The sequence below is a fragment of the Giraffa tippelskirchi genome, chromosome 13 (genome assembly GCF_054371585.1).
Source record: "Giraffa tippelskirchi isolate mGirTip1 chromosome 13, T2T-mGirTip1v1.2.pri, whole genome shotgun sequence".
Taxonomy (NCBI): Eukaryota; Metazoa; Chordata; class Mammalia; order Artiodactyla; family Giraffidae; genus Giraffa; species Giraffa tippelskirchi.
Window position 1 is genome coordinate 23,228,872 of NC_137287.1, and position 26,647 is coordinate 23,255,518.

General features: G+C 39.0%; 1 protein-coding gene across 1 annotated transcript in view; it reads right to left on the minus strand.

Moving 5' to 3' along the window:
- Positions 1-26,647, minus strand: part of ACSM3 (acyl-CoA synthetase medium chain family member 3) — a 74,190-nt gene that overhangs the window by 21,717 nt on the left and 25,826 nt on the right. The window contains exons 5-7 of the mRNA XM_081554607.1: positions 11,640-11,740; positions 10,807-11,076; positions 9,831-10,041 (exon numbers count right to left, since the gene is read on the minus strand). Of these exons, the coding sequence (XP_081410733.1) occupies positions 9,831-10,041; positions 10,807-11,007 (412 nt within the window). The 5' untranslated portion in view covers positions 11,008-11,076; positions 11,640-11,740. The remainder of the gene's footprint in view (positions 1-9,830; positions 10,042-10,806; positions 11,077-11,639; positions 11,741-26,647) is intronic.

Consider the following 26,647-nt stretch of genomic DNA (forward strand, 5'->3'; position numbering starts at 1 on the left):
AAAAACGATGCCATTTCAACATTGGGGACTGGAATGCAAAAATAGGAAGTCAAGAAATACCTGGAGTAACAGACAAGTTTGGCCTTGGAGAACAGAACGAAGCAGGGGAAAGGCTAACAGTTTTGCCAAGGCAATGCACTGGTCATAGCAAACACCCTCTTCCAACAACATGAGAGATGACTCTACACATGGACATCACCAGATGGTCGATACCAGAATCAGATTAATTATATTCTTTGAAGCCAAAGATGGAGAATTTCTACACAGTCAACAAAAACAAGACCGGAAGCTGACTATGGCTCAGAGCCTTGGTTGTACAGAAGTCCTTCTGCCAGTTTCCAATTAGTTTTCAGTGAGAATTTTCCACAAGTAAATGTATTTTTGATGTGTTCATGGAGGATATTACTGCCATGTACTCTTACTCTGCCATCTTCAAGAAGCCCTCAACATTTCCTGTAAGGCAGGTTTAGAGGTGATGAACTCCCTCAGCTTTAGTTTTTCTGCAGACGCCTGCTTATGTTGCCTTTCCTAATGGAATCAATAGATCTCTTAGAAATTCTGCATTAAAAAAAAATAAAACTTAGTTCTTCTTTCTCATCTGGATCATTTCTAGACTTCTGTATTCGTGCTTGCTAATTCTTTCTTCTTTGTGGTCTGCTGTATTTCCAGTGCTTTCTATTGCATTCTTTATATCATTTATTGAGTTCTTTGGCTCTAGAATTTCTGTTTGTATCTGTTTTAGAGATCCAATCTTTTGGTAAAATATTCCTTCTGTTCATTATTTTATTCCTGAGCTCATTGAAATGACTTTCTGAGTTTTCTTGTGCTCATTGACAGCTATTTTGAATTCTCTATCTGATTGCAATCTTCCATGAGTTTAAGTTTAGTTTCTGGAGAACTGTCACTTTCTTTTTGTGATACCTTATTACTGTGGTTTTTCACAGTGCTTGATATCTTGTTCCTCTGCCCACACATTTGAAGGAGTGAATATCTTTCTTATTAGGTAAGATTTGGTGTGTGTGTGTGTGTGTGTGTGTGTGTGTGTGTGTGTGTGTGCTCAAACATATCAAACTTTGCAACCCCATGGACTGTAGCCTACCAGGCTCCTCTGTCCATGGAATTTTCTAGGCAAGAATACTGGAGTTGGTTACCATTTCCTACTCCAGGGGATCTTCCTGACCCAGGAACTGAACCAGCATCTCTTGTGTCTCCTGAATTGGCAGGCAGATTCTTTACCACTAGGGGCCACCTGGGAAGATTTGTTTACTTTGATTCTAAAAATTCAATAGATTGGTAATTAGAGGACCTTCTTTTGTTTTCCAGCAGGTGGCACTGCGACACGAGTCTTTGTTTTCCCCTAACCTGAGCAGCCTCTGACAGTACTATGGAACCAGTACTTTCCACCTTTCATTACCTCTGGCAGGGGTGTGCCTGGAGCCCTCATTGTCACTGCTTGTGCCTCTGGAGTCTTTGGGCAGGCACCTCTGCCACATCTGGGGTTGTTGGGGTTGTCAGGTTTGCAGGCACTGCTGCCTTGTGCAGGGGTGCTGTAGCCTTAGACACCTCTGTAGCTGGTAGGGCTGGGGTTGCAGGCCTGCCGCCGCTGCTGCTGCTGCTGCCTGATTCCCTTTCACTGCAGGTACTGCTGCAGCTGGGAAGCTGGAGTTGTGTACACCACCTCCCCAGCTACCACTGAGTTCTTTCTCAGACGTGTGTTTATCCACTGTGGTCAGAGAGCCAGGATTATGGGCACTCCCCCACCTTGTTCCCTTGATTCCACCTCCTAAGTGCTGTTCCACCCACCTTCAGATGTACAGATGTGTGGATGTCTCTGGTATCCTGGTATGTTGGGCAGAGGAACCTTTGCAGAGTTATATATGTTGTACTTGTTGCACATTGAAGGGGAGAGAAAAAGGAAACATCTCACACTACCATGATGTTGAATTACCGCATCTAGATGATTTTTTTAAAAAAATTATTGAGATATAGTTGATTTTTAAAGATCTGTTCTTATTTTGAAATTTTATAAAAATTTCTAGAAAATTCTAGACGGTGCACTCGGCTCTACACTGACTTTCTGAATACCTTTGGGCAAATGACTTAATGTTTCTTTTTCCCCAACTATGAAAGCTTTCCTTCTCTGTCTATAAAATGAGATTTTCTCTTCCTAATCATAAGGCTCTTGTGATGATAAAATGAGCAAATTGAGAGGGTAACAGGCAGGAAGCCCAGGGGTCTCCAAACAAAGGAAATAGGCTGCAAGTGTCAGACATTTTTTATCTCTCTCTTAAGCGGCAGGAGGAAACAAACAAATGTCAGATTTTTTTCCCTTCTCTGTACAAAATTAAAAGGTTTCTCTTAAAATTCTGTGTTGCCATGATGACACCTGGGTCCACCTGAACTTGACTTTTCTCAACTCTTGAGCTAACCAATGCGTTTTTTCTTATGGAAATGTTTGTCTTAAGCTATGTTAATGAACTATGTATTCAACCTAGACTCTGTCTTTCTTCAAGTTGGTTCAGTTCAGTTCACTTAAGACTCAGAACGGTAAAGGCTCAACAACTGCTACTGCTAAGTCACCTCAGTTGTGTCCGACTCTGTGCGACCCCATAGATGGCAGCCCACAAGGCTCTGCCGTCCCTGGGATTCTCCAGGCAAGAACACTGGAGTGGGTTGCCATTTCCTTCTCCAATGCCTGAAAGTGAAAAGTGAAAGTGAAGTCGCTCAGTCATGTCTGACTCTTAGCAACCCCATGGACTGCAGCCTGCCAGGCTCCTCCATCCATGGTATTTTCCAGGCAAGAAAGGCTCAACAAACTTGTATGTTTTACTCATACATTGTTCTCCTAATCTGTGTTAATGAAACTATATATTTACTTGGAAACCTGTCTTTCTTCAAAATTCATGTTAATCATTTTATGGCCCAGGATGACTCACCAGGTGCCAATGTTATCTCAAAATACATGTTGTGGGTGAGGGGCCTGGTGCCACTCTGAGTTTTGGAATATCTCCTTTCTCTAACAGCTTGCTGATAGGTATATAACATACTGCTAAAGGCTAGCGGGGGTGTGGGGGTGGGGGGCACTCTTTCTGCCCCCTTCTGATGTCTATGTCAGAAGCTTTCTCTATCTCTTTTATACTTTAATAAAACTTTATTACACAAAAGCTCTGAGCGATCAAGCCTCGTCACTGACCCCAAATTGAATTCCTCTCCTCCAGAGGCCAAGAATCCTGGCATCTTTTCATGGCTCAGCAACAATCTTTCAAAACGAGTGAATGTTTGTTATAATTCCAGAGGAACCACATGTATTGTATAAACTTCTTCAAGACCTGTAGGCTGAGGTTGGGTGGTATAGTAGCTTTTTGTGGTAAATGGCACTTAAAGGAACATATTCTTGGCAATCAATATTTTTTTAATGATTATATACTGAGATTTCTGTTGTAAAGGAATTTGACCTACAATACATACAAAAGAGTTTGAAAATGAAAATATGATGAGTTTGTTGTTGGCCCTGGAGACTACAGGCGTATCTCTTTAAGAACTTGGAAATAAGGGAAATAGATTGCTTTCTAAGAGCTAAACTGTAAACTCAATATAAAATAGATCAGAACAGAGATATTCATAGTCAATATAAACAGACATAATGATTCACAGAGCAGCAAGATTAAGCCATACCCTTACATATAATATATTAATATAGAATTGGTTTCAGAAAGGGATATTGTGGCCACAGAACATAGAAAAAGGAGACTTACTAGGGCAAATCCTGATAGTACTCATCTAAGCCTATCTAGAGGAGAAGTCTCTGTTAAGGGATTTTACATATTATAGTCCCTGAGATGAGGTGGCCCCTAGCCAGTACCTATATTCACACTGCACTGTTTTCATTTTCTCAAATCTACAAATTATTTCTTGCCTCAGGACCTTTGTAGAAGCTTTTCCATTTGCTTAGAATGAATGCTCCCATCACCCATACCTTCTCCCTCTGGCTGACTCATCCCTCAGTTTCAGCTTAAATTATGCGCCTGACCTTCTCTCAGTCCATAGTAGTATCCCTCATACATTACAGTGGCTCCTGTGCTATCTCCTTTATAGCACTTGTCACACTTATCAACTCTGTGTTTACTTGACTCCTGACTCTTTCTCCCACTGGATCGTAAATTCCACAGTTCCTAAAACATAGCAAGTGACCAGTAAAGACTTATTGCTTGAAAGGATGATGGGTATAATAAGAGGAGGTGGATGAGCTGAGCTTTCAAACCCCAGTGCCAATAAATTAAATTATGAAAGTTACTTGTTTTGTCCACTAACCAAACTTCTGGCTTAATTTTGTCTTCTCATGTAGGTCTGTTAACAGGGAGAGAGGGCTACTCATGCCAGAGTCTTTTGGCCCTTCAGGCAAATTAATAAATTGGTAATTTTATATACCCTGTGTCATAAACAGGATAATGAGAGGCTTGTCCTAAGATGCAGAGCTCCACCCTCCACACACTAACATAAGCTGGTTAGTGACCAGTAGCGAGATCTGCTTAGTTTACCAAGGTCTTTCTTGTCATTCTCCAGGCCCCCGGAAAGAGAGAGGCTCACTTCTAGTTCTGTGGTTCTCAAACTTGAACATGCACCAGAATCACCTGCAGGGCTTAATAAAACAGATTTCTAGGTTTTGTATATCTCAACCCCAGTTTTAGATTCGGTAAACCTTGAATGGAGCTGAAGAACTTACATTTCTCCAAGTTCCCAGTAATTCTGATTTCGAATGCTATATTGTAACATTATCCCTCTTCAGTACTATGTACTTTTCCTTTTTTGAAAGCACAGTAACAGTTTTCTCACTACTATACCCTTTAGTAATGCATCCCTAAACATTTTAAGACTCCTCCAAAGGCACAGTTCAATTGTATATTTTTCTTATTTTATTACAAAATATACCAGCTGTGCAACAGAGCTTATGTAGTGTATCCCCGTTAAAAAATATGAAAATAAGAATTATCCACCATCTAGCTTTAAAAAGAGAGTTTAACAATATGTTTAAAGCCTTCTGTGAGCTCTGCCCCAAATTACCTGGTAGTCATGATCCAGAATATTGTGTTAACCATTCCTTTGCATTTCTTTATCATTTTGTCACATGTATATAGCCCTATGTAATACATAAATAGCTGAGGTACTTGCAAAAGTTAGTTAAGTTTTATTAAAAGGGAAAATTATTAAGAAATCCAATAACTATAAGTTCATTTTTAATTCTACTATGAAGACTAGCATTGTTAGTATATTAGATTTACCATTTATTCCTCCTCTTCCTTCTTCTAAGAGAACCTGCCTTCCTTCTGCCCACAGCCCCAGTAACCAAGCTTTATCAGTTGAAGCTGCCTCTGATCACTTCTGACTGGCCTAATCTAAACTGTGCCAATCAGATTCTGCCTTAAATTTTAAGAGACTGAGTGGATTAGTGGATGTGACATACAGTGTTAGGACCTGAGATATTTGTCTGGCAAATCAAAACCATGCACCAACCAAAATGAAGAGAAATTATTCGTTAGCGAGAAAGAAGAGGTTAAAGGAGCAGGAGCTTGAGAGAAACAGAGAGACAAGAGGCCCTGTGGCTTTGTTAGGGGAAGCACACTGACTGAAACCGCCCACCCTGGCCAGGCACCATAGTAACCATTGGCATGAGTTGTTTTACAACAGGAAGTTCTGGTAAGGAACACAGAACTAATAAGCCTTCACCAACTGGAAGAGGAGACACCACATGTCCGACCACCTCCCAGAATCCTCTCTGGCATCCATCTTGGCTGAACAAGGCAGGCACCACCAGGAAGGACTCTGAGTCAGAATGATTGGCTAAAGACAACCCGGAAACTAATCCCATCACCATAAAACCCGAGACTGCAAGCCATGTGACAGAGCTGTTCTCCTGGGTTCCCTTACCTCCTGCTCTCCACTCAGGTGGCCTTTCCCAATAAAATCTCTTGCTTTGTCAGCACATGTGTCTCCTCAGACAATTCATTTCCAAGTGTTAGACAAGAGCCCAGTTTCAGGCCCTGAAAGGGGTCCCCCTTCCTGCAACAGCTTCAGAGCAAAAAAAGTAGAGCCAGAAACTGCCTGCTGAATAGCCTGTCCTCTTACAGAGGCCAGTTTTTCTTTCTGCACTTTTTCCCTTGTAAAATTCTCCAGTAGATATTCAATAATTCTTCTTCACTATTGAACTATTTAATATGAATGTATTTCTGGTCCTGGCAATCAAACAGTCTGTTACTGGGGCTTCCCTGGTGGTTCAGTGGTTAAAAATCCATCTTGCAAGGCAGGGGACACCAGTTTGATCCCTAGTCTGGGAGGATCCCACATGCCATGGGGCAATTAGGCCCGTGTGCCACAACTACTGAGACTGCACTCTGTAGTTTATGAGCCACAACTACTGAAGACCTCGTGCCCTAGGGCCCATGCTCCACAACAAGAGAAGCCATCACACTAAGAAAGTTCACATACCACAACTAGAGAGTAGCCCCCAATCTCTGCAACTAGAGAAAGTCTGTGCAGCAAGGAAGACCTACGGCAGCCATAAATAAATAAATATAAAAAAAAATTAGTCTGTTACTAAGTTGTTGTTTAGTTGCTAAGTTGTGTCCAACACTTTTGTGACCCCATGGATTGTAGCCCGCCAGACTTCTCTGTCCATGTGATTTCCCAGGCAGGAATACTGGAATGGGTTGCAATTTCTTATCCAGGGTATCTTCCCAACCCAGATTGAGCCTGCATCTCCTGCATTGACAGGCAGATTCGTTACCACTGAGCCACCAGGGAAGCCCTGTGTTACTAAGACAGTGAGCTTAAACAGTATTCATGAAAGCAGTCATTTTGTTAAAAAACTATGCAAAAGTGGACTGTGCAACTCCAGTGAATAATTTACATGTACACATGAGATTAGAGCATATAGCTCTCCTCAAATGCAAGTAATGATTATAGTAAATTAAGAAGGTTAATATAATGATTATGATAATAAAGATAGTAATTCAAAAAATATTTCACTGAGATTTACTGTAAGCCAATCTTTGGAGTCACAGAGATGAATATATCATAGTCATTGCCTTTTAGAAGCTTTTTCACAGTCCTGTGAGAATGACTAATGATGATGTTGATTATATTCTTTACAGCCAGAGATGGAGACACTCTATACAGTCAGCAAAAACAAGACCGGAAGCTGACTGTGGCTCAGATCATGATCTCCTTATTGCAAAATTCAGACTTAAATTGAAGAAAGAAGGGAAACCACTAGAGCATTCAGGTATGACCTAAATCAAATCCCTCACGACTATACAGTGGAAGTGCCAAATAGGTTCAAGGGATTAGATCTGATAGAGTGCCTGAAGAACTATGGACAGAGGTTCGTGACATTGCACAGGAGGCAGTGATCAAGACCATCCCCAAGAAAAAGAAATGCAAAAAGGCAAAATACTTGTCTGAGGAGCTACTTACAAATAGCTGAGAAAAGAAGAGAAGCTAAAGGCAAAAAGAAAAGGAAAGAGAAACCCATTTGAATGCAGAGTTCCAAAGAATAGCAAGGAGAGATAAGAAAGCCTTCCTCAGTGATCAATGCAAAGAAATAGAGGAAAACAATAGAATGGGAAAGACTAGAGATCTCTTCAAGAGATAAAAATTAGAGATACCAAATGAACATTTCATGCAAAGATGGGTACAATAAAAGACAGGAAATGGTATGGACCTAACAGACAGAAGATTCTAAGAGAGGTAGCAAGAATACACAGAAGAACTATACAAAAAAAGATCTTCATGACCCAGATAACCATGATGGTGTGATCACTAACCTAGAGCCAGAAGTCAAGTGGGCCTTAGGGAGCATCACTAAGAACAAAGCTAGTGAAGGTGATGGAATTCCAGCTGAGCTATTTTAAATCCTAAAAGGTGATGCTGTGAAAGTGCTGCACTCAATATGCCAGCAATGGAAAACTCAGCAGTGGCCACAGGACTGGAAAAGGTCAGTTTTCATTCCAATCCCAAAGAAAGGCAATGCCAAAAAACGTTCAAACTGCTGCACAGTTGCACTCATCTCACACGCTAGCAAAGTAATGCCCAAAATTCTCTAAGCCAGGCTTCAACAGTATGTGAATCATGAACTTCCAGATGTTCAAGCTGGCTTTAGAAAAGGCAGAGGAACCAGAGATCAAATTGCCAGCATCCATTGGAACATCAAAAAAGCAAGAGAGTTCCAGAAAAACATCTACTTCTGCTTTATTGACTATGCCAAAGCCTTAGACTATGTCGATCACCACAAACTGTGGAAAATTCTTAAAATATGGGAATACCAGACCACTTTACCTGTCTCCTGAGAAATCTGTATGCAGGTCAAGATGCAACAGTTAGAACTGGACATAGAACAACAGACTGGTTCCAAATCGGGAAAGAAATACGTCAAGGCTATATATTGTCACCCTGCTTATTTAACTTATATGCAGAGTATATCATGAGAAATGCAGGGCTGGATGAAGCACAAGCTGGGATCAAGATTGTTGGGAGAAATATCAATAACTTCAGATAAGCAGATGACACCACCCTTATGGCAGAAAGCGAAAAAGAACTAAAGAGCCTCTTGATGAAAGTGAAAGAGTAGAGAGAAAAAGTAGGCTTAAAACTTAGCATTCAGAAAACTAAGATCATGGCATGAGTCTGAGCAAGCTCCAGGAGTAATGGACAGGGAAGCCTGGTGTGCTGCAGTCCATGGGGTCGCAAAGAGTCAAACATGACTGAGTGACTGAACTGAACTGAAATGATGAGAATGACAGATTTATAAACAAATAGTATGCCCAGACAATACAGTACAGGTTAAATTAGAAACACATACTATTTCTTTAGGGGAGCCCAAAAAAGAAAGCACCTAGACTGGGACATCAGGGTGGTGTTGCTGAGAAGGTGACATTAGAACTGAGACTTGTAAGTTTAATAGGAGTTGTCCAGGGGATTGGGTGTGAATGAAAGACTTTCTAAGCATAGGGAATAGTGTGCACAAAATCAAGGAGACAAGAAAGATCACAAACCTTATAGGAAACTATTTGAGATGGCCGAAGCAAAAGTAGGAGTGTGGGAAAATGAGAAAAACAAATGGAAGACAGCTAGAGCCTTCCACAATTCACCTCAGATTTTATCTGGTAGGCAACAAAGAGTTATTAAATAATATCAAGCAACAAAATAAAAGGATAAAATAAGTGTTCTAGAAAGAACACTGGCTGTGGAGGATGAATTGGATTGAGATGGGGTGCAGACACACCCAGAATCAGAAGTAGGGATTCTTTTGGGAAAATCCATTCAGGAGATGGTAAAGATGAAGTAAGGAAATGGCAATGGAGTTGGAGAAGAGGAGGTACTTTGGAGCCATGTAGAAAGTCAAATTTATAAGATGTAAGAACTGATTAGGAAGGAGGAGTAGCAGATGCCTGGCTTAGGGCACTAGATGAATGGTAATTAACCACGAGAGGAATAAAGGTTTGAAAGAAAACTAGGATGGGTTCCTTGAGTTTGTGACTGATTGAGTTGCAGATGATTGTGGATCCTATAGGAGGAGAGAAGAAGTTGGTATATAGGTGTTCGATTGTTGATTGGTATTAACTTAAACATATTTCATTATAAAAAAAACCCAACTCATAGTTAGGTCAAAAGATATGGCATGTTTCCAATACAATTCTAAGGTTCTTGAGAATGATAACATGTTGTGTATAGTTCTTCAAATAATTGGCCAAAATAAATGTCTCATGATTACTTAGATGTTTTGGAAAATCGCTCATCCACCTCACTTTAAATATTGTAACACCAACACTACTAACCTGTGCGCAGACAGGCTATATTTGCAAGCCACCATTCAGGGATCTTGGGCAGAATCACAATTACTCGATCTCCCCTTTGCAGGCCACAGGCTCCTGTAAGTATATTTGCAAATTTCCTTGATAAAGATCCTAGTTCCTCAAAACTCCACCTCACTTCTTCTCCGTTTCCATTTATCCACCAGAAGGCTGGATTGGAAGTTCTCTTCCCAGCCTGAGGAAAGACAAACCAGTCATAGGTTTAAAGGTGGTTATGCAGCTAAATTCTATTTCAACTGAATTAATGTAATATTTTCTCTGAAGAAAATTCACAGGTCATTAGTTATGACATACTTGGAGTATATGGGAGTAACTGTGGGGTCCTTATTTCTAGATTTGGGGCACCACATCACTTCTTTCAGCACATGTGATTTCTCATTTAGCCTGATTGTTTTTCTTTCCATAAAGGTAGAATTCTTGCATCCCATATTTCTCTCAATGCTCTTTGCCTCATTTCCTACCATTTTGTATTCTTGGGTTCACATTTCATTCTACTCCTTTATATTTATTGGGCCACTTCAGGTCTTCGTTGTGCACAGGATCTTCACTGCAGCACATGGGATCTTTTGTTGTGGCCTGTGGCCAGCAGGCCTAGTTGCCCCATGACATGGGAGATCCATGTTCCCTGCTTTGGAAGATGGATTCCCAACCACTGGACCAACAGGGAAGTCCCTACTACTTTTTAGTTTTTAAAAAATTAACTTATAATCATACATTTTTACAACCCAGGCTCTTTCAACCATGGAACTCTTAACATGGTGAACCAGATGTCCTGTGCATTACAGGGTATTTAGCAGCACCTTTTAGCCTCCACCCATTAGCATACACCCTCCCCCAACTCATAGCAACAGAAGTGTCTCAAGACATTGCCAAATGTCCCCTGGGGGAAAAAATCACTCTCAGTTAAGAAACTGCAGTCTGACTGGCCCTTGCTCCATACCTTTTCCATATTGGTCCATTGGTCCAGGACATCTTTGGCAAAGTTGAAATACTCTGGGATCTCTAGTTTAAAGTCCTGTTTCATGGATTCATAGTCGGAGAAATTCTGAGGGGTCACTGTTCTGTAATCTTTATGCAATGCTCTCATAGAGCCAGGAATTGCTAGGCACTGAAAATATTTGGCACGAAGTAATATCTTCATGTTGACAAGGGCTAACGGCAGTCTGGCTGAGTATTTTAGCACCCAGGATTTCTACAGACACCAACCCATCTAAAAGACAAGCAAAAAGACATGTATTTGTTTCAGCCATATCCCCAAGCAGCTAAGTTTTATTATTATTAATCATCATAATAATACTATTTTCTGAGAACTCACTATGTCCCAAACACTGTGCTCAATGCTTTACTTACATACAATTTATCATTAAATCTTCAGAGTAACCCTGTGAAGTGGATGCTATTATCGTCTCTGCAGATGGAGAATATGATGAGTAAGAGGTTGTCTCAGTCCTCTCTGGTTTAAACAACAGATAATTATTTCTTACAGCTCTAGAGGCTAGGGAGTCCTTGATCAAGCTGCTGGCTGGTTCAGTTATCCCATGAGGGCTCTGTTCCTAGCTTGCAGATGGTTGCTGTCCCCTGTGATCTCACACGATGGAGAGAGAGAGAACCCTGCTCTCTCTTCCTCTTCTTGGAAGATACTAATCCCATCAGGGGCCTCACTGTCATGACCTCATTTAAACCTAATTACCTACCAAAGGCCCCATCCCCAAATACCATCACATTGGAGGTCAAAGCTTTAACATAAGAACTGTTTTGAACTGGGATACAAACATTCAGTCTGTAACAGAGGCATTGATCGGGTTTGAAGCTAGAACTGTCTCTTCCAGTCCATTCTTCTGATGAGTAAGGGCTAGTGCCTCCCACATACATTTCTAAAAAAGAAAAGATCTGCGTCACCCAGTTACTCTCAATGAAAGCAAAGAGTTAAGCTTTTAATCTCTTTCATCTGAGGATTTCAAAAGGAGTGTAGAAATGTTAAGGAGAATTTTTCACAATAGATAATCCACAGATGAAGAAACTGAGGTAGCAAAGTACCAATTACTCATGAAAGCACTGTCAAAGGTCCTCTAGTTTATAGACTATAATTCCCACGCTCCAGATAGGAGCCACCTTTCCTCCAGGCTTGGAGCTGCATTTACCAGAGATATGAAAATAGAGTTTAGCCTTTTGTAGGAGAGGCCTCTCTGGACCATCCAGCCCTCCCTCCTTCTGTGGGAAATCATTTGATCACAATGTCATTTATTTGGCTGAGGTCTCATAATTGAGGCTATTTAAAAACAGTTTTAAGGATTTAAGGGTTTTCTTCTTTATACTTTCTGTAATCTTCCAAATTTCCTGCAATGAAACACTACTCTCACAATCATTAAATCATCATTTTTAGCTTCAATTCTAACTTTACGGTATGTAAGGCAGAGTAGCTGTGTGGAAGCATTTATGTATTGATATATTTCCAAACAATGATTAATAATGGATGCCAGCCATACATTTAACCCTAAATGGACCTGACAATTGGGCATCGTATTGTTGCACTCAATGCATCCTCATGGTTACTTAATATAATGATTTATTATGATAATAAAGATATTAATTCAACAAATATTTCACTGAGATCTACTGTAAGCCAAGGAGCCAGGGAGACCTGGGTACTTCTTCTGACCCTTTAATCTATTTGTGTGCAGACCTGACAAGGCAATGAGATTAAGCCCTTTGAGATCATCTGATTTAAATGTCCTCATTTTTCACCTGCAAAGAAAACAAGATCCCACAGAAGGGAAGCAACTTGCATTAATGTGATATGAGAATTAGAACTAGAATGTTGGTCTACAGATCAATGGGATTTCATTTGAGCAGTGCTTCTCAAACCTGGTTGTATATTTGAATCATGAGGAAAGCTTTGTAAATGTACTGATGCCTGAGTCTTAATTAAATCAGAATCTCTGGGGTTAGGGCCTGGGAATCATATTTTTAAAAATTTCCTCAGAGGATTCTACTGTGCAACCATGGCAGAGAGTCACTGGTTTGGAGGTTATGATCCATGAATAAGCAATATCAGCATCACCTGGAAACTTATTAGAAATACCCACTTTCAGACCCCAGTTTCACATTTTACCAGTGAAGAGACTAGTAGAATCATTCTCAGAGAGTTGTCCCAAAGATTAAATGAGACAAAGTGCTTATCATGGTGTCTAGCATATTACTGTCCTTTAGCTCAGGAGTCAGCAAACTTTTTCTGGACAGGGTCAAATAATAAATATTTTAGGCTTTGTGGGCCATTTGGTCTCTGTTGCAACTGCTCCACTCAATTCTAGTTGAGATAGCAGCCACTGACAATACATAAATGAATAGTCATAACTGTGTTATTAAAAATACTAATTATGTCTCATCATGAATTGTTATTCCTTTTTTGATTTTTCCAAATAGTTAAAAATTCAAAAATTATTCTTGGTTCACAGGTTGTACAAAAGCCAGTAGAGGGCTGAATTTAGCCCATGGGCCATAGTTTGCTAATCTTTGCACTAGAATATGAAGTTTATGAGGGTATGGGCATTATCTGTTATGTTCATGGGAATTATAATAGCATTTGGCCAGAGTAAGTGCTAAATAAATATTTGTTGAATAAATAAATGACTTTTTCAGAAGGCAGAAACTTTACACACAGTGGTTGTTTTTTTTTTCAATAGCTCAGAACTGTCCAGTGGGTTGCAAAGAGTCAGACAGGACTGAGCGCACACATACACACACACATACAACACAGCAGAATTATAGCAGGCCTGAGAAGTGCCTCTCCTACTTTAAGCAGAATTGTATGACTACTTGCACTGTTCATGTGGCTAATTTAGATCAATTTAAATACTATTTGAAAATTAGTTCTTTAGCCACACTAGCTACATTTCAAGTGCTTAATAGCCACATGTGGCCAGTAGCTACCATACATATGTCAGTGCAGTCACAAAACATTCCTATCATTGCAGAAAATTCTTGTTGATAGTGCTAATCTATATTGATAATAGCTCAGAACTGGAGTGATATGAAACATTAATATGCAGGAAACTTGAGAGGAAGTGTTCCCAGGATAAGATTTTTCTAAAAGTTCAGGTTTAGTTAAGTATTACTTATCACTTTTCTCTTGTCTGAAGCTGTGTGAGGAAAAGTGTTAACTATTAACCAGAGATCCCTTGGCAGTTCTCTTAGGCTCTAGAAGAGGCTGCTCTTTAGAAGAGAAATGAACCCGTGAATCTCCAAACATCATTCTGTTTGGCAGTGAGGGTTGAGTGGAAGGAACAAACATTCTCTATTTGCTGGCAAGTTACATTCTGCACATTTTGCAGCTCTCTTCCTTCTTACAGAATTAATGTTTCCTTCGACGGGAAGGAAACAGTTAAGTAGTCAACACTAAGTGTTTGGCAACCTGGTTCCAGTATTCTTGGCTGAGAAATCCTATGGATAGAGAAACTTGGCAGCTACAGTCCATTATGCCACAGAGTCGGACATGACTGAGAGATTGAGCATAGTACAACACTGTTTTTAGCGCTATAACTTTGTTTTTAATTTTGGGGGACAATACCTTCAAATGATTAAAAAAATTATAAAAAGTACACAGTGAAAAATCTGCCTTCCACCCCATCACATAGCTGCCCAGTTTCAGTTCAGTTTTGTCACTCAGTCATGTCCAACTCTTTGCGAACCGATGGACTGCAGCATGCCAGGCTTCCCTGTCCATCACCAGCTCCCGGAGCTTACCCAAAATCACGTCCATCGAGTTGGTGATGCCATCCAACCATCTCATCCTCTGTCATCCCCTTCTCCTCCCGCCATCAATCTTTTCCAGCATCAGAGTCCTTTCTAGTGAGTGAGTCAGTTGTTCACATCAGGTGGCCAAAGTATCGGAGTTTCATTTTCAGCATTAGTCCTTCCAACGAATATTCAGGACTCATTTCCTTTAGGATAGACTGGTTGAATCTCCTTGCAGTCCAAGGGACTCTCAAGAGTCTTCTCCAACACCACAGTTCAAAAGCATCAATTCTTTGGCGCGCTGCTTTCTTTATGGTCTAACTTTCACATCCATACATGACTACTGGAAAAACCATAGCTTTGACTAGATGGGCCATTGTTGGCAAAGTAACGTCTCTACTTTTTAATAAGCTCTCTAGGCTTATCATAACTTTCTTTCCAAGGAGGAAGCGTCTTTTAATTTCATGGCTGCAGTCACCATCTGCAGTGATTTTGGAGCCCCAAAAAATAAGTCTCTCACTGTTTCCAATGTTTCCCCCTCGATTTGCCATGAAGTGACAGGACTGGATGCCATGATCTTAGTTTTCTGAATGTTGAGTTTTAAGCCTACTTTTTCACTCTACTCTTTCACTTTCATCAAGAGTCTCTTTAGTTCTTCTTCACTTTCTGCCATAAGGGTGGTGTCATCTGCATATCTGAGGTTATTGATATTTCTCCCGGCAATCTTGATTCCAGCTTGTACTTCACCCAACCCACCATTTCACATGATGTACTCTGCATATAAGTTAAATAAGCAGGGTGACAATATACATCCTTGATGTACTCCTTTCCCTATTTGGATCCAGTCTGTTGTTACATGTCCAGTTCTAACTGTTGCATCTTGACCTGCATACAGATTTCTCAGGAGGCAGGTAAGGTGGTCTGGTATTCCCATCTCTTGAAGAATTTTCCAGTTTGTTGTTATCCATACAGTCAAAGGCTTTGGCGTAGTCAATAAAGCAGAAATAGATACTTTTCTGGAATTCTCTTGCTTTTTCAATGATCCAGTGGATGCTGGCAATTTGGTCTCTGGCTCCTCTGCCTTTTCTAAATCCAGCTTGAACATCTGGAAGTTCACTGTTCATGTACTGTTGAAGCCTGGCTTAGAGAATTTTGAGCATTATTTTGCTAGTGTGTGAGATGAGTACAATTGTGCGATAGTTTGAACAATCGTTTGCATTGCCTTTATTTGGGATTGGAATGAAAACTGACCTTTTCCAGTCCTGTGGCCACTGCTGAGTTTTCCAAATTTGCTGGCATATTGAGTGCAGCAGCACTTTCACAGCATCATCTTTTAGGACTTGAAATAGCTCAACTGGAATTCCATCACCTCCACTAGCTTTGTTCATAGTGATGTTTCCTAAGGCCCACTTGACTTTGCATTCCAGGATGTCTGGCTCTAGGTGAGTGATCACACCAGTGTGATTATCTGGGTCGTGAAGATCTTTTCTGTATAGTTCTGTGTATTCTTGCCACCTCTTCTTAATATCTTCTGCTTCTGTTAGGGCCATACCATTCCTGTCCTTTATTGTGCCCATCTTTGCATGAAATCCTCACTTGGTATCTCTTCTTTTCTTGAAGAGATCTCTAGTCTTTACCATTCTATTGTTTTCCTCTATTTCTTTGCACTGATCACTGAGGAAGGCTTTCTTATCTCTCCTCACTCTTCTTTGGTACTCTGCATTCAAATGGGTATATCTTTCCTTTTCTCCTTTGCCTTTAGCTTCTTTTCTCTTCTCAGCTATTTGTAAGCCTCCTCAGACAACCATTTTGCCTTTTTGCATTTCTTTTTTTGGGGGATGGTCTTTATCATCCCACCCTTATTCCCTCAGAAAACCCTATTATTATTTCTATGTATTTTTTCAAAGTTTCTTTATATATAATCAAGCAAATGACTATAGTTTCTTTTTTCTCCACCACTTTTATACCACATGTAGTCCAGAATACACATGATTTTGTCCGTTAATTTTTTTTTTTAATACAACTTTGGAGGGTTTTCCATATCTGTGCACAGATCTTCCTTATTTTGCTTTTTTTGTTTTAAATAACTATATGGCATTCCAAAACAGCTGTGCTATAATATCTTAAGCCAGTCCCCTATCAATCTTCATTTGGACTGTTTCCATTATTTTGCAATTAAAGTGAAAATTTCAAACAATTTTCTTCACTGCATTCAAAATCCTTCAAACCTATGTTGAAAAGAAAATTGGCCAGGCATTTGGAGCTTAAAATAGCCTAATCATTCTGTTTTACCAAAAAGAAAATCTCAACATCTTTGTCATCAAAACTAAGACCACCTTTTCCCCAACAAAGTTCTTTTCCTGTCTTTTCAGTGATTTTAACTTTTCATAACATCCATTTTCTAGGCTTTTAGTATTCTTTGTAGGTGATAGAGCTGAGATATGTTTCCCAGTATGAGCCTGGATTTTTATAATGGAGCCATAGAAAACTCTTGTAATAAAGACAGTACCACTTCTGGCCAAATGAACTTTTGAAAGTATTTATCATCTCATCTGCAATATAGCCTCTACATCCATATAAGCTGCAGTGCCAAGAGAGTTTCTCCACCCCACATCTCCATAACTATCTTTCCTATCTAGTAATCCAAGCAATAATGGTGGCTTGGCATATGTAGCCTGAAAGCAAAATAAAATCCCTACTATTTTCCCCAACCTAATAAGATCCTGCCTTAAAACTTCTATGCAGAGTTTTTAGATCTACGCTTGACCACGTAGCAGAGAAAAGTGGCTGCCCCCAGGTTATTTCCTTGAGTTTGCATGCATGTTTCCTAAAATTTCCCAGAAGAAGCTTACATACTTCCTGGATGACGCAGAAGATGGATTCTTATTTGCCACTGAGCAGAGCAGGGAGCTAAGCAGTACAGTGAAAAACTCAGCTGCTACTTGGACTCAATTGAATTTTTTAAAAAAACATTCTAAGAAATTAACAAATGGACATGGTTTTTAAAAAATTAAATAGCAAGAAAAGCTTAAGATGAAAAATTTAGCTGCTGTTTATAGCCTTTTTTGTGTACATACTCCTGGTCACTTACTAGATAGTATTACATGACAACTGACAAATTCTGATAGAAACACCCCAGCTGCCCAAGATGTCAGTGAGACCATTTTTGATTTGTTGGTCTTGTTTGTTTGCTATCTTTGTTTAAAACTACATGTGCCAGCCCAGCAAACCTTACTTAGAAGACAGATAAAGTGGTACTCACTAAAGAGACAGATTCCGACACAGCTGGAGATGACAGCAGACTTATTTCCTAGAAGAGGATCCCTGAAACTGAACTCTTGCATCTGCTTTGGTGGTGGTAATAACCAAAAGAAGAGAGAATAGCCTGACAATTGGAAGAGGTTAAATTATGCTCAGAAGTGTCTTGCTTGGATTGGTGAAGACCTTCTGGAGGGAGGAGCAAAGTTTCTGGGCTAAGTTTACACTGTAAGTTTACACAATCCACTAGGTTACTTATCCTTTTTATAGTCAATAATTTACACACACCACAGGCTTTTGCAGGCATGGGAAAATAATGTATTTATTAGAGGGAAAGTGTCCATGGAGTTGCTGGAGGGGTTAGTTTCATGAAGGGATTGAGGGAATTTTCTCTCAGAAGAAGGGAAGAAAAAAGGGTGGAAGAAAACGAAGGGGTTTTGAATAGACAGGAAAAAAATTGAGGTATAGATTGCTCTAGGTGTCAGTGAACCAGTTGCTGTGTTTATCTTTGGACCTGTTGAACCGGTTAGGAATAAGAGTAAGTAGTATCAGCTTGCTCTTCTGTTTACATCTTTCAACACTCTCTAGTTCACTCCAGGTAAAAATTCAAGTCCTTACATAGACTACAAGAAACTGCATGATCTGGCACAGTGTCCTTTCTGACCCACTGCCCTCTCCTTTTCTCCCTCACTCTGCTGCAGCCACATCAGCCCCCTTACTTTTTTTGTAACATACGTGTTCCAGCCTTTGGATTTTTGAACTTACAGTTCCCACTGCCTAGAACACTCTTCCCTGGGCTATTGCCTTCACCAAATCCCTCTTTTATGAGATGTCCTCTCAAAGAGGTCTTCCATTATCACATTTTCTAAAATAGCATCTCTCATTTTTGTCTCTTTACCCTGTTTTAACTTTTTACATCTCTTACTACCACCCTTACAAGTAAGCAATTTTTTTTTCATGGATGTATCACTGTCATCTAGAATAGTTGTTGGCAAATTATAGGCATTCAATAAATACTTGATGGGAAAATGAAAAGATAAATGACTCGGTTACACATGACAAAAACCCAAATCAAATTCACTTAAACAAAATGAGGAATTTATTTGTCCCTTTTTAGTTCTAGGAGTTTGTTGTTGTTGATTCCTTGGGATTTTCCATGTAGATAATTATATCATCTACAAGTAGGGACAGGTTTACTTCTTCCTTTCAGATCTATATGCCTTTTACTTCCCTTCTTGTCTTATTACACTGCCTAGAATTTCCAGCGCTATGTTGATAAAGAGTGTTGAGAGCAGACATCCCTGCCTTGTTCCTGATACTAATGGGAAAACATTCAGTCCTTCATATTTAACTTGATAAAGAGCATCTACAAAAAACTTTATCAAGTGTAGGAAATTCGCCTATGTATTCCTATTTTCCTGAGAGTTTTTATCATCAATAAGTCTTAAATTTGGGCAAATGTCTTTTATGCATCAATTAACACCAACATGTGATTTTTCTTCTTTACCCTGTCAATAAGGTAGATTATGTTGATTGATTTTCAAATATTAAGCAGCCTTCCTTCCTTGGAATAAACCCCACTTGGTCCTTTTGTATAATTATTTTCATATATTGCCAAATTCTATAGTTTATTTTTCTTGCCAAAGTTTAGAACTTTTTAACCATTCTTTAAAGAAGGACCTGGTCTAGTTTTCTTGACTTCTGAGATTCTGATGATACGAATGTTACATTGTTTTTTTTTTAATGATAGTCCCACAGATCTCTGGGGCCCTGATATTTTTTTTTAATTATATGCATTTCAGGTGTACAGCTTTATAGTTCAGCATCTATATACACTACAGAGTGATCACTAGTACAAGACTAGTTACCATCCATCAGCATACAGTTGACTTTTGCATTGCACCTACCCTAAACCCCCTTACCCTCTGGTAACCACTGTTTTGTTCTCTGTACCTATGAGTTTTTCATTTATTTTATTTGTTTTATATTCCTGACCCAGGGACTGAACCCATGTCTCCTGCATTGCAGGCAGATTCTTTACCATCTGAGCCACCAGGGAAGCCACCCATACTTGAATAAAAATCATATGGTATTTTTCTTTCTCTGTCTGCCTTACTTTACTTAGCATAATACCTCAAAGTTAATCCATGTTGTCACAAATGGAAGGATTACATTCCGTTCTATGATTGAGTAGTATTCTATTTAAACACACACACACACACATATATGAACATATATATGTTTATCCATTATCTGTTACCTTCTTTTTCCATTTATCTGTCAATAAGCACTTAGGTTGTTTCCATATCTTTTCTGTTGTAAGTAGTTCTGCAATGAACATAGGGATGCATATATCTTTTCAAATTAGTGGGGGGTTTTGTTCTTCAGACAAACACCCAGAAGTAAAATAGCTGAATCATATGGTAGTTCTATTCATAATTTTTTGAAAAATCTCCATACTGTTTTCCATAGGACTGTACCCTTAAACTGTGTAAAAGGGTTCCCTTTCCTCCACATCCTCTCCAACATTTGTTATTCCTCATCTTTTTGATGATAGTCTTAGGTGTCAAGATCTTGTGGTGGTTTTGATTTGAATTGACCTGAATTTAATCAGCGATATTGAACATCTTTCCCTCTTCTTTGTGTCTTCTTTGGAAAAATGTCTATTCAGATTCTGTACCCATTTTTCACCTAGTTGTTTTTTTGTTGTTGTTGTCACTGGGTTATATGAGTTCTTTCAATATTTTGGATATTAGCACTTGTCAGATATATGATTTGCAAATATCTTCTCCCATTTTAGTCTGTTGCCTTTTCATCTTGATAATGGGTTCTTTCACTGTGCAGACGCTTTTTAGTTTGATATAGTCCCATTTGTTTATTTTTGCTTTTGTTTCCCTTAGTTTGGAGTTAGAGCCACAAAAATATCATTAGGACTCATGTCAATGGGATATTGCCTATGCTTTTTGTCTAGAAATTTTATTATTTCGGTTATTACAGGTATTACAAGCCTTTCATCCCTTTTAACTTTTGTGTATGATGTATCAGCTCAGTTCAGTTGCTCAATCATGTCCAACTCTTTGCGACCCCATGGACTGCAGCATGCCAGGCTTTCCTGTCCTTCATCAATTCCGGGAGCTTGCTCAGACTCATGTCCATCGAGTTGGTGATTCCATCCAACCATCTCATCCTTTGTCGTCCCCTTCTCCTCCTGCCTTCAATCTTTCCCAGCATCAGGGTCTTTTCCAGTGAGTCAGTTCTTTGCATCAAGTGGCCAAAGTATTGGAGCTTCAGCTTCAACATCAGTCCTTCCAATGAATATTCACGGTTGATTTCCTTTAGGATTGACTGCTTTGATCTCTTTGCAGTCCAAGGGACTCTCAAGAGTCTTCTCCAACACCACAGTTCAAAAGCTTCACTTCCTCAGTGCTCAGCTTTCTTTATAGTCCAACTCTCATGTCCATACATGACTACTGGAAAAACCATAGCTTTGACTAGACAGACCTTTGTTAACAAAGTAATGTCTCTGTTTTTTAACGTGCTGTCTAAGTTGGTCATAGCTTTTCTTCCAAGTAGCAAACGTCTTTTAATTTCATGGCTGTAGTCACCATCTGCAATGATTTTGGAGCCCAAATGTAGTAGTCTAATTTCACTCTTTTGCATGTGGCTGTCCAGTTTTCCCAGCACTATTTATTGAAGAGACTGTCCTTTCTCCATAATATGTTCTTTTCTCCTTTGTTGCAAATTAGTTGTCTATATATGTGTAGGTATATTTCTGGGCTCTCACTTCTGTTCCATTGATCTATGTGTCTGTTATTGTGCCAGTACCATACTGTTTTTATTACTATAGTTTTGTGGTATAGTTTGATCAGAAAGTGTGATACTTTGAACTTTTTTCTTCTTTCTCAAGATTTTTTGGTTATTCTTTCCTGGCTCCATGTAAAATTTAGAATTATTTATTCTAGTTCTGTGAAATATGCCTTTGGCATATTGGTAGAGATTACATTGAATCTGTAGATTGTTTTAAGTAATATGAACATTTTAACAATATTATTCTTACATCTCATGAGCATTATATATCTTTGCGTTTCTTTCTATCTTCTATTTCTTTCAACAATGTCTTACAGTTTTCAGTGTACAGGTTTTTCACCTCCTTGGTTATATTTATTACCAGGTATTTTATTCTATTTCATGCAAATGTAAGTGGGATTATTTTCTTAATTTATCTTTCTGATAGTTTGTTACTAGTGTATAGATGCCACTGATTTTTATGTATTGACTTTGTATTCTTTGGTTTTACTGAATTTGTTTGTTAGTCCTAATTGTTTTCTTTTGGTGCAGTCTTTAGGGTCTATAGGATCATGTCATCTGCAAATAATGATAGTTTTACTTTTTCCTCTCTGATTTGGATGCCTTTCATTCCTTTTACTTGCCTAATTGTCAGGGCTATGACTTCAAATATTATGTTGAATAAAAATGATGAAAAAAGGGCATCCTTGTCTTTTTCCTGAGTATGATGTTAATATTTGTTTTATGTATCTTGATGTTTCTATGTTGGATACATATGAAAATTATATCTTCTTGCTGAATTGGTCACTTTATCATATGTAATGCTCTTCTTTGTCTTTTTTTGAAAATTTTTGTTTGAGAGTCTATTTTGTGTGATATGAGTATAGATATTCCAGCTTTTCATTTACATTTACATGGAATATCTTTTTATCTCTTCACTTTCAGTCTCTGTGTGTCCTTACGTCTGAAATGAGTCCCTTTTAGGCAACACATCAATGTATTTTGTTTTTTTTTATTCATTCAGCCACTTTGTGTCTTTTGATTGGTGAATTTAGTCCATTTACATTCAAAGTAATTATGAATAGGTGTGTGATTATTGCCATTGTGTTGATTTTTTTTCTGGCTCTTTTTGTGTTTCCTCTCTTTTCTTTTTTCTCCTTCTCTCTACCCTTATGTTTTGGTGGTTTTCTTTAGTGTTATATTTAGAGTCCTTTGTGTGTTTACTGTAAGTTTATTCTTTGTAGTTGCCATAAGATTCACACACAACATTCTATTAAAAAGCAATCTGTTTTATAGCAACTTAAATTTTAGCACATTCCAAAGCTTTACATTTTCACTCCCCACCCCAACATTTTATTCTTTTGATAATACATTTTATATCTTTTTATTTGATGTATTACTTAACTAATTATATTAATTTTGGTTTATTTTACTACCTTTATCTCTCAATCTTTATGCTTGCTGTATAGGTAACTGATTCACTACCTTTATTATACATTTACATTTTACAGTGAGATTTTTATTTTCATGTGTTTTCTAATTATTGTAGTGTCAGTTTAATGGTGATTAAATCCTTTAGTTTGGGTTTACCTAGGAAACTCTTAATCTATCCTTCTATTCTTTTTATTTATTTTTTTTTGCAAATAATACTTGTATTTTATTTATTTATTTATTTATTTTAATAAATTTATTTATTTTAGTTGGGGGCTAATTACTTTACAATATTGAGGTAGTTTTTGCCATACATTGACATGAATCAGCCATGGGTTTACATGTGTTCCCCATCCTGAACCCCCCTCCTACCTCCCTCCCCATCCCATCCCTCTGGGTCATCCCATTGCCCCAGCCCTGAGCATTTGTCTCATGCATCGAACATGGAATGGTGTTCTGTTTCACATATGATAATATACATGTTTCAATGCTATTCTCCCAGAACGTCCTACCCTCACCTTCTCCCTCAGAGTCCATAAGACTGTTCTATGCATCTGTGTCTCTTATTCTGTCTCGCATATAGGGTTATCGTTACCATCTTGCAAGTTCCATATATATGCATTAGTACACTGTATTGGTGTTTTTCTTTCTGGCTTACTTCACTCTGTATAATGGGCTCCAGTTTCATCCATCTCAATAGAACCAATTCAAATGTATTTTTTTTTTAATGGCTGCTATTCTTTTTAATGATAAACTTCTTAGGTAGAGAATTCTTGGTTGGAAGTTTTTTCCTTTTAGCACTTTAAATAAGTCATGCCACTCCCTTCCAGCCTATAAAGTTTCTGCTGAAAAAATCTGCTGATACCCTTATAGGGTTTCCCTTGCACATAACAAGCTGTTTTTTCTCTTGATGATTTTAGAATTTCTTCTTTATTCTTAACTTTTAACATTTTAATTATAGTGTGTCTTGATGTGTTTATCTTTACATTCAACTTTTCTTCCCCTGAGATTCATCTTATTTGTAACTCCAGAGCTTCCTGGATCCAGAAGTCTGTTTCCTTCCCCAGATTATAGATGTTTAGCCACTATTTCTTCAAATAATTTTTTCTAGACCTCTTCTCTTTCTCTCTCCCATCCTGTCACTCCTTTATTGTGAATATTAATATCCTTGATATTGTCCCAGGGGTAAATTTATCTTTACTTTTTAAAATTCTCTTTTTTATTTTTCTCTCTTGTCTGAGTTCATCACTTTGTCTTCCAGCTCACTGATTCATTCTTCTATCTTATCCAGTCTGTTGTTCAACACCTCTAGTATATTTTTCAGTTCATTATAACTTCTTTTTTTTTGTTTGTTTTTAATTGCTAAGGGAAGGGAAGTCGCTCAGTCGTGTCCGACTCTTTGCGACCCCGTGGACTCTAGCCTACCAGGCTCCTTCGTCCATGGGATTCTCCAGGCAAGAATACTGGAGTGGTTTGCCATTTCCTTCTCCAGGGGATCTTCCCGACCCAGGGATCGAACCCAGGTCTCCCGCATTGGAGGCAGACGCTTTAACCTCTGAGCCACCAGGGAAGTCCCGATTATAACTTCTATTTGAAATTTTTAGGTATTTTCTGTCTGTTTTTTAAGTTCTCGCTGTGTTTGTCCATTCATCTTCCAAGTTCAATGTACATGTTTAGAACCAATACCTTAAACTCTTTATTGGGTAGATTGCTTGTGCCTGTTTCACTTGGTTCTTTTTCTGAGGTTTCATCTTGTTCTTTCAATTGGAATATATTCCTTCATCCCCTCATTTTTCCTAATTCTATGTGTTTGTTTCTATGTAGTAGATAAAGTCATCTACCTCTCTGAATCTTGAAGGAGTGACTTATGTAGGAGACGTCCTATGGGGTTCAGAAGTGCAGTCCCACCTGGCCACAGAGCCAGGTGTTCAAGAAGTATCTTAAATGTAGGCTACGTTCACCTTCCTTTGTGTAGAGTTGCCACTGCTGCTGTGGTATGCTGGTGGGTGAGGATGGCCCCTAGCTGCAGGGCCAGGACATGGCTGCTGCCAGGTGCTGGTGGGCAGAGTTATCACTCGGCAGGCATAAGGCCCAGCTGTGCAGAGCTCTTGACAGAGTGCAGTTACAGGTGCTAGCAGGGCTAGAGGGAGAACTTCAAAATGGCACCTGCCACCTTCAATATTAGCAACTGAAGCAATATGTAGCCTGGGGTTGCAAAAATGATTTACACCAGTATCTCAATCCCCAGGGAGCATCCCAACAGGTTCTTGACTCTCCACTAGATGCTTCAAGATTAGTAGTTGCATCACATTCACCTATGATCCTTGTGCTTTTCAATCTGGTGTTCTTGTGCTGGGTTTAGGGTTGAGTGAGACTGTGAACAAGCCCTTTTAAGAGTGGATTTTAGGTTCCATTTAGTTCTATAGATTTCCTGGGTAATTTCCCCATTGGTTTTCAAAGCCAGGTGTTTTGAGGGCTTGTCTCTTTTGTGTAGGATCAGTGGATTAAGATGTCTCATGTTGAGCTCAAATTCCTAACTCCTGAGGGCAAATAAATATATTTTTGTAATCCTTCCCATCTGTGGATCACCATGGCTAGGGTGTGGTTTTCTTCTTTGGTGAGTCTGTATCTGTTTCTCCTACCATCTTGGTACTGTCCTTTTACTCTTTGATGTGAGTACTCTGCTTATCAAATTTTCAGGACCCTTTCAGAAGGAGAGTGATAAAACTGCCTTAAAACTCAACAGTGAAAAAATTAAGATCATGGCATCTGGGTCCATCACTTCATGGCAAACAGAAGGGGAAAAAGTGGAAACAGTGACATATTTTATTTTTTAGGCTCCAAAATCACTGTGGACAGTGACTACAGCCATGAAATTAAAAGGCATTTGCTCCTTGGAAGGAAAGCTATTACAAACCTAGACAATGTATTAAAAAGCAGAGATATCACTTTGCCAACAAAGGTCTGTATAGTCAAAGCTGAGGTTTTTTCAGTAGTCATGTATGGATGTGAGAATTTGACCATAAGGAGGGCTGAGCCCTGAAGAATTAATGCTTTCAAACTGTGATGCTAGAGAAGACTCTTGAGAATCTCTTGGACAGCAAGAGCATCAAACCAGTCAATCTTAAAGGAAATCAACCCTGAATATTCCTTGGAAGGACTGATGTTGAAGCTGAAGTTACATTACTTTGGCCACTTGATGCAAAGAGCCATTCTTTGGACAAGACCAATGCTGGGGAAGGTTAAATGCAAAAGAAGAAGGAGGCAGCAGAGGATAAGACTGTTAGATAGCATCACCAACTCAATGGACATGAATTTGAGCAAAATCTGGGAGGTAGTAGAGGACAAGGGAGCCTGGCAGGCTGCAGTCCATGGGGTTGCAAAGAGTCGAACTTGACTTAGCAAAAGCTATAAAAGCAAACTTTGTTGTATTCATGAGAGCCACCTTGAAACCTCCCCTTTTTTATAGTCTGTTTTCTTTCTGTCATAAATATTGGGTAATTTCTATTTTTCTACCTTCCAGGTCACTGATTTTTTTTAATGTTCCTTTCACTCTGTTTTTTAGTCCATCT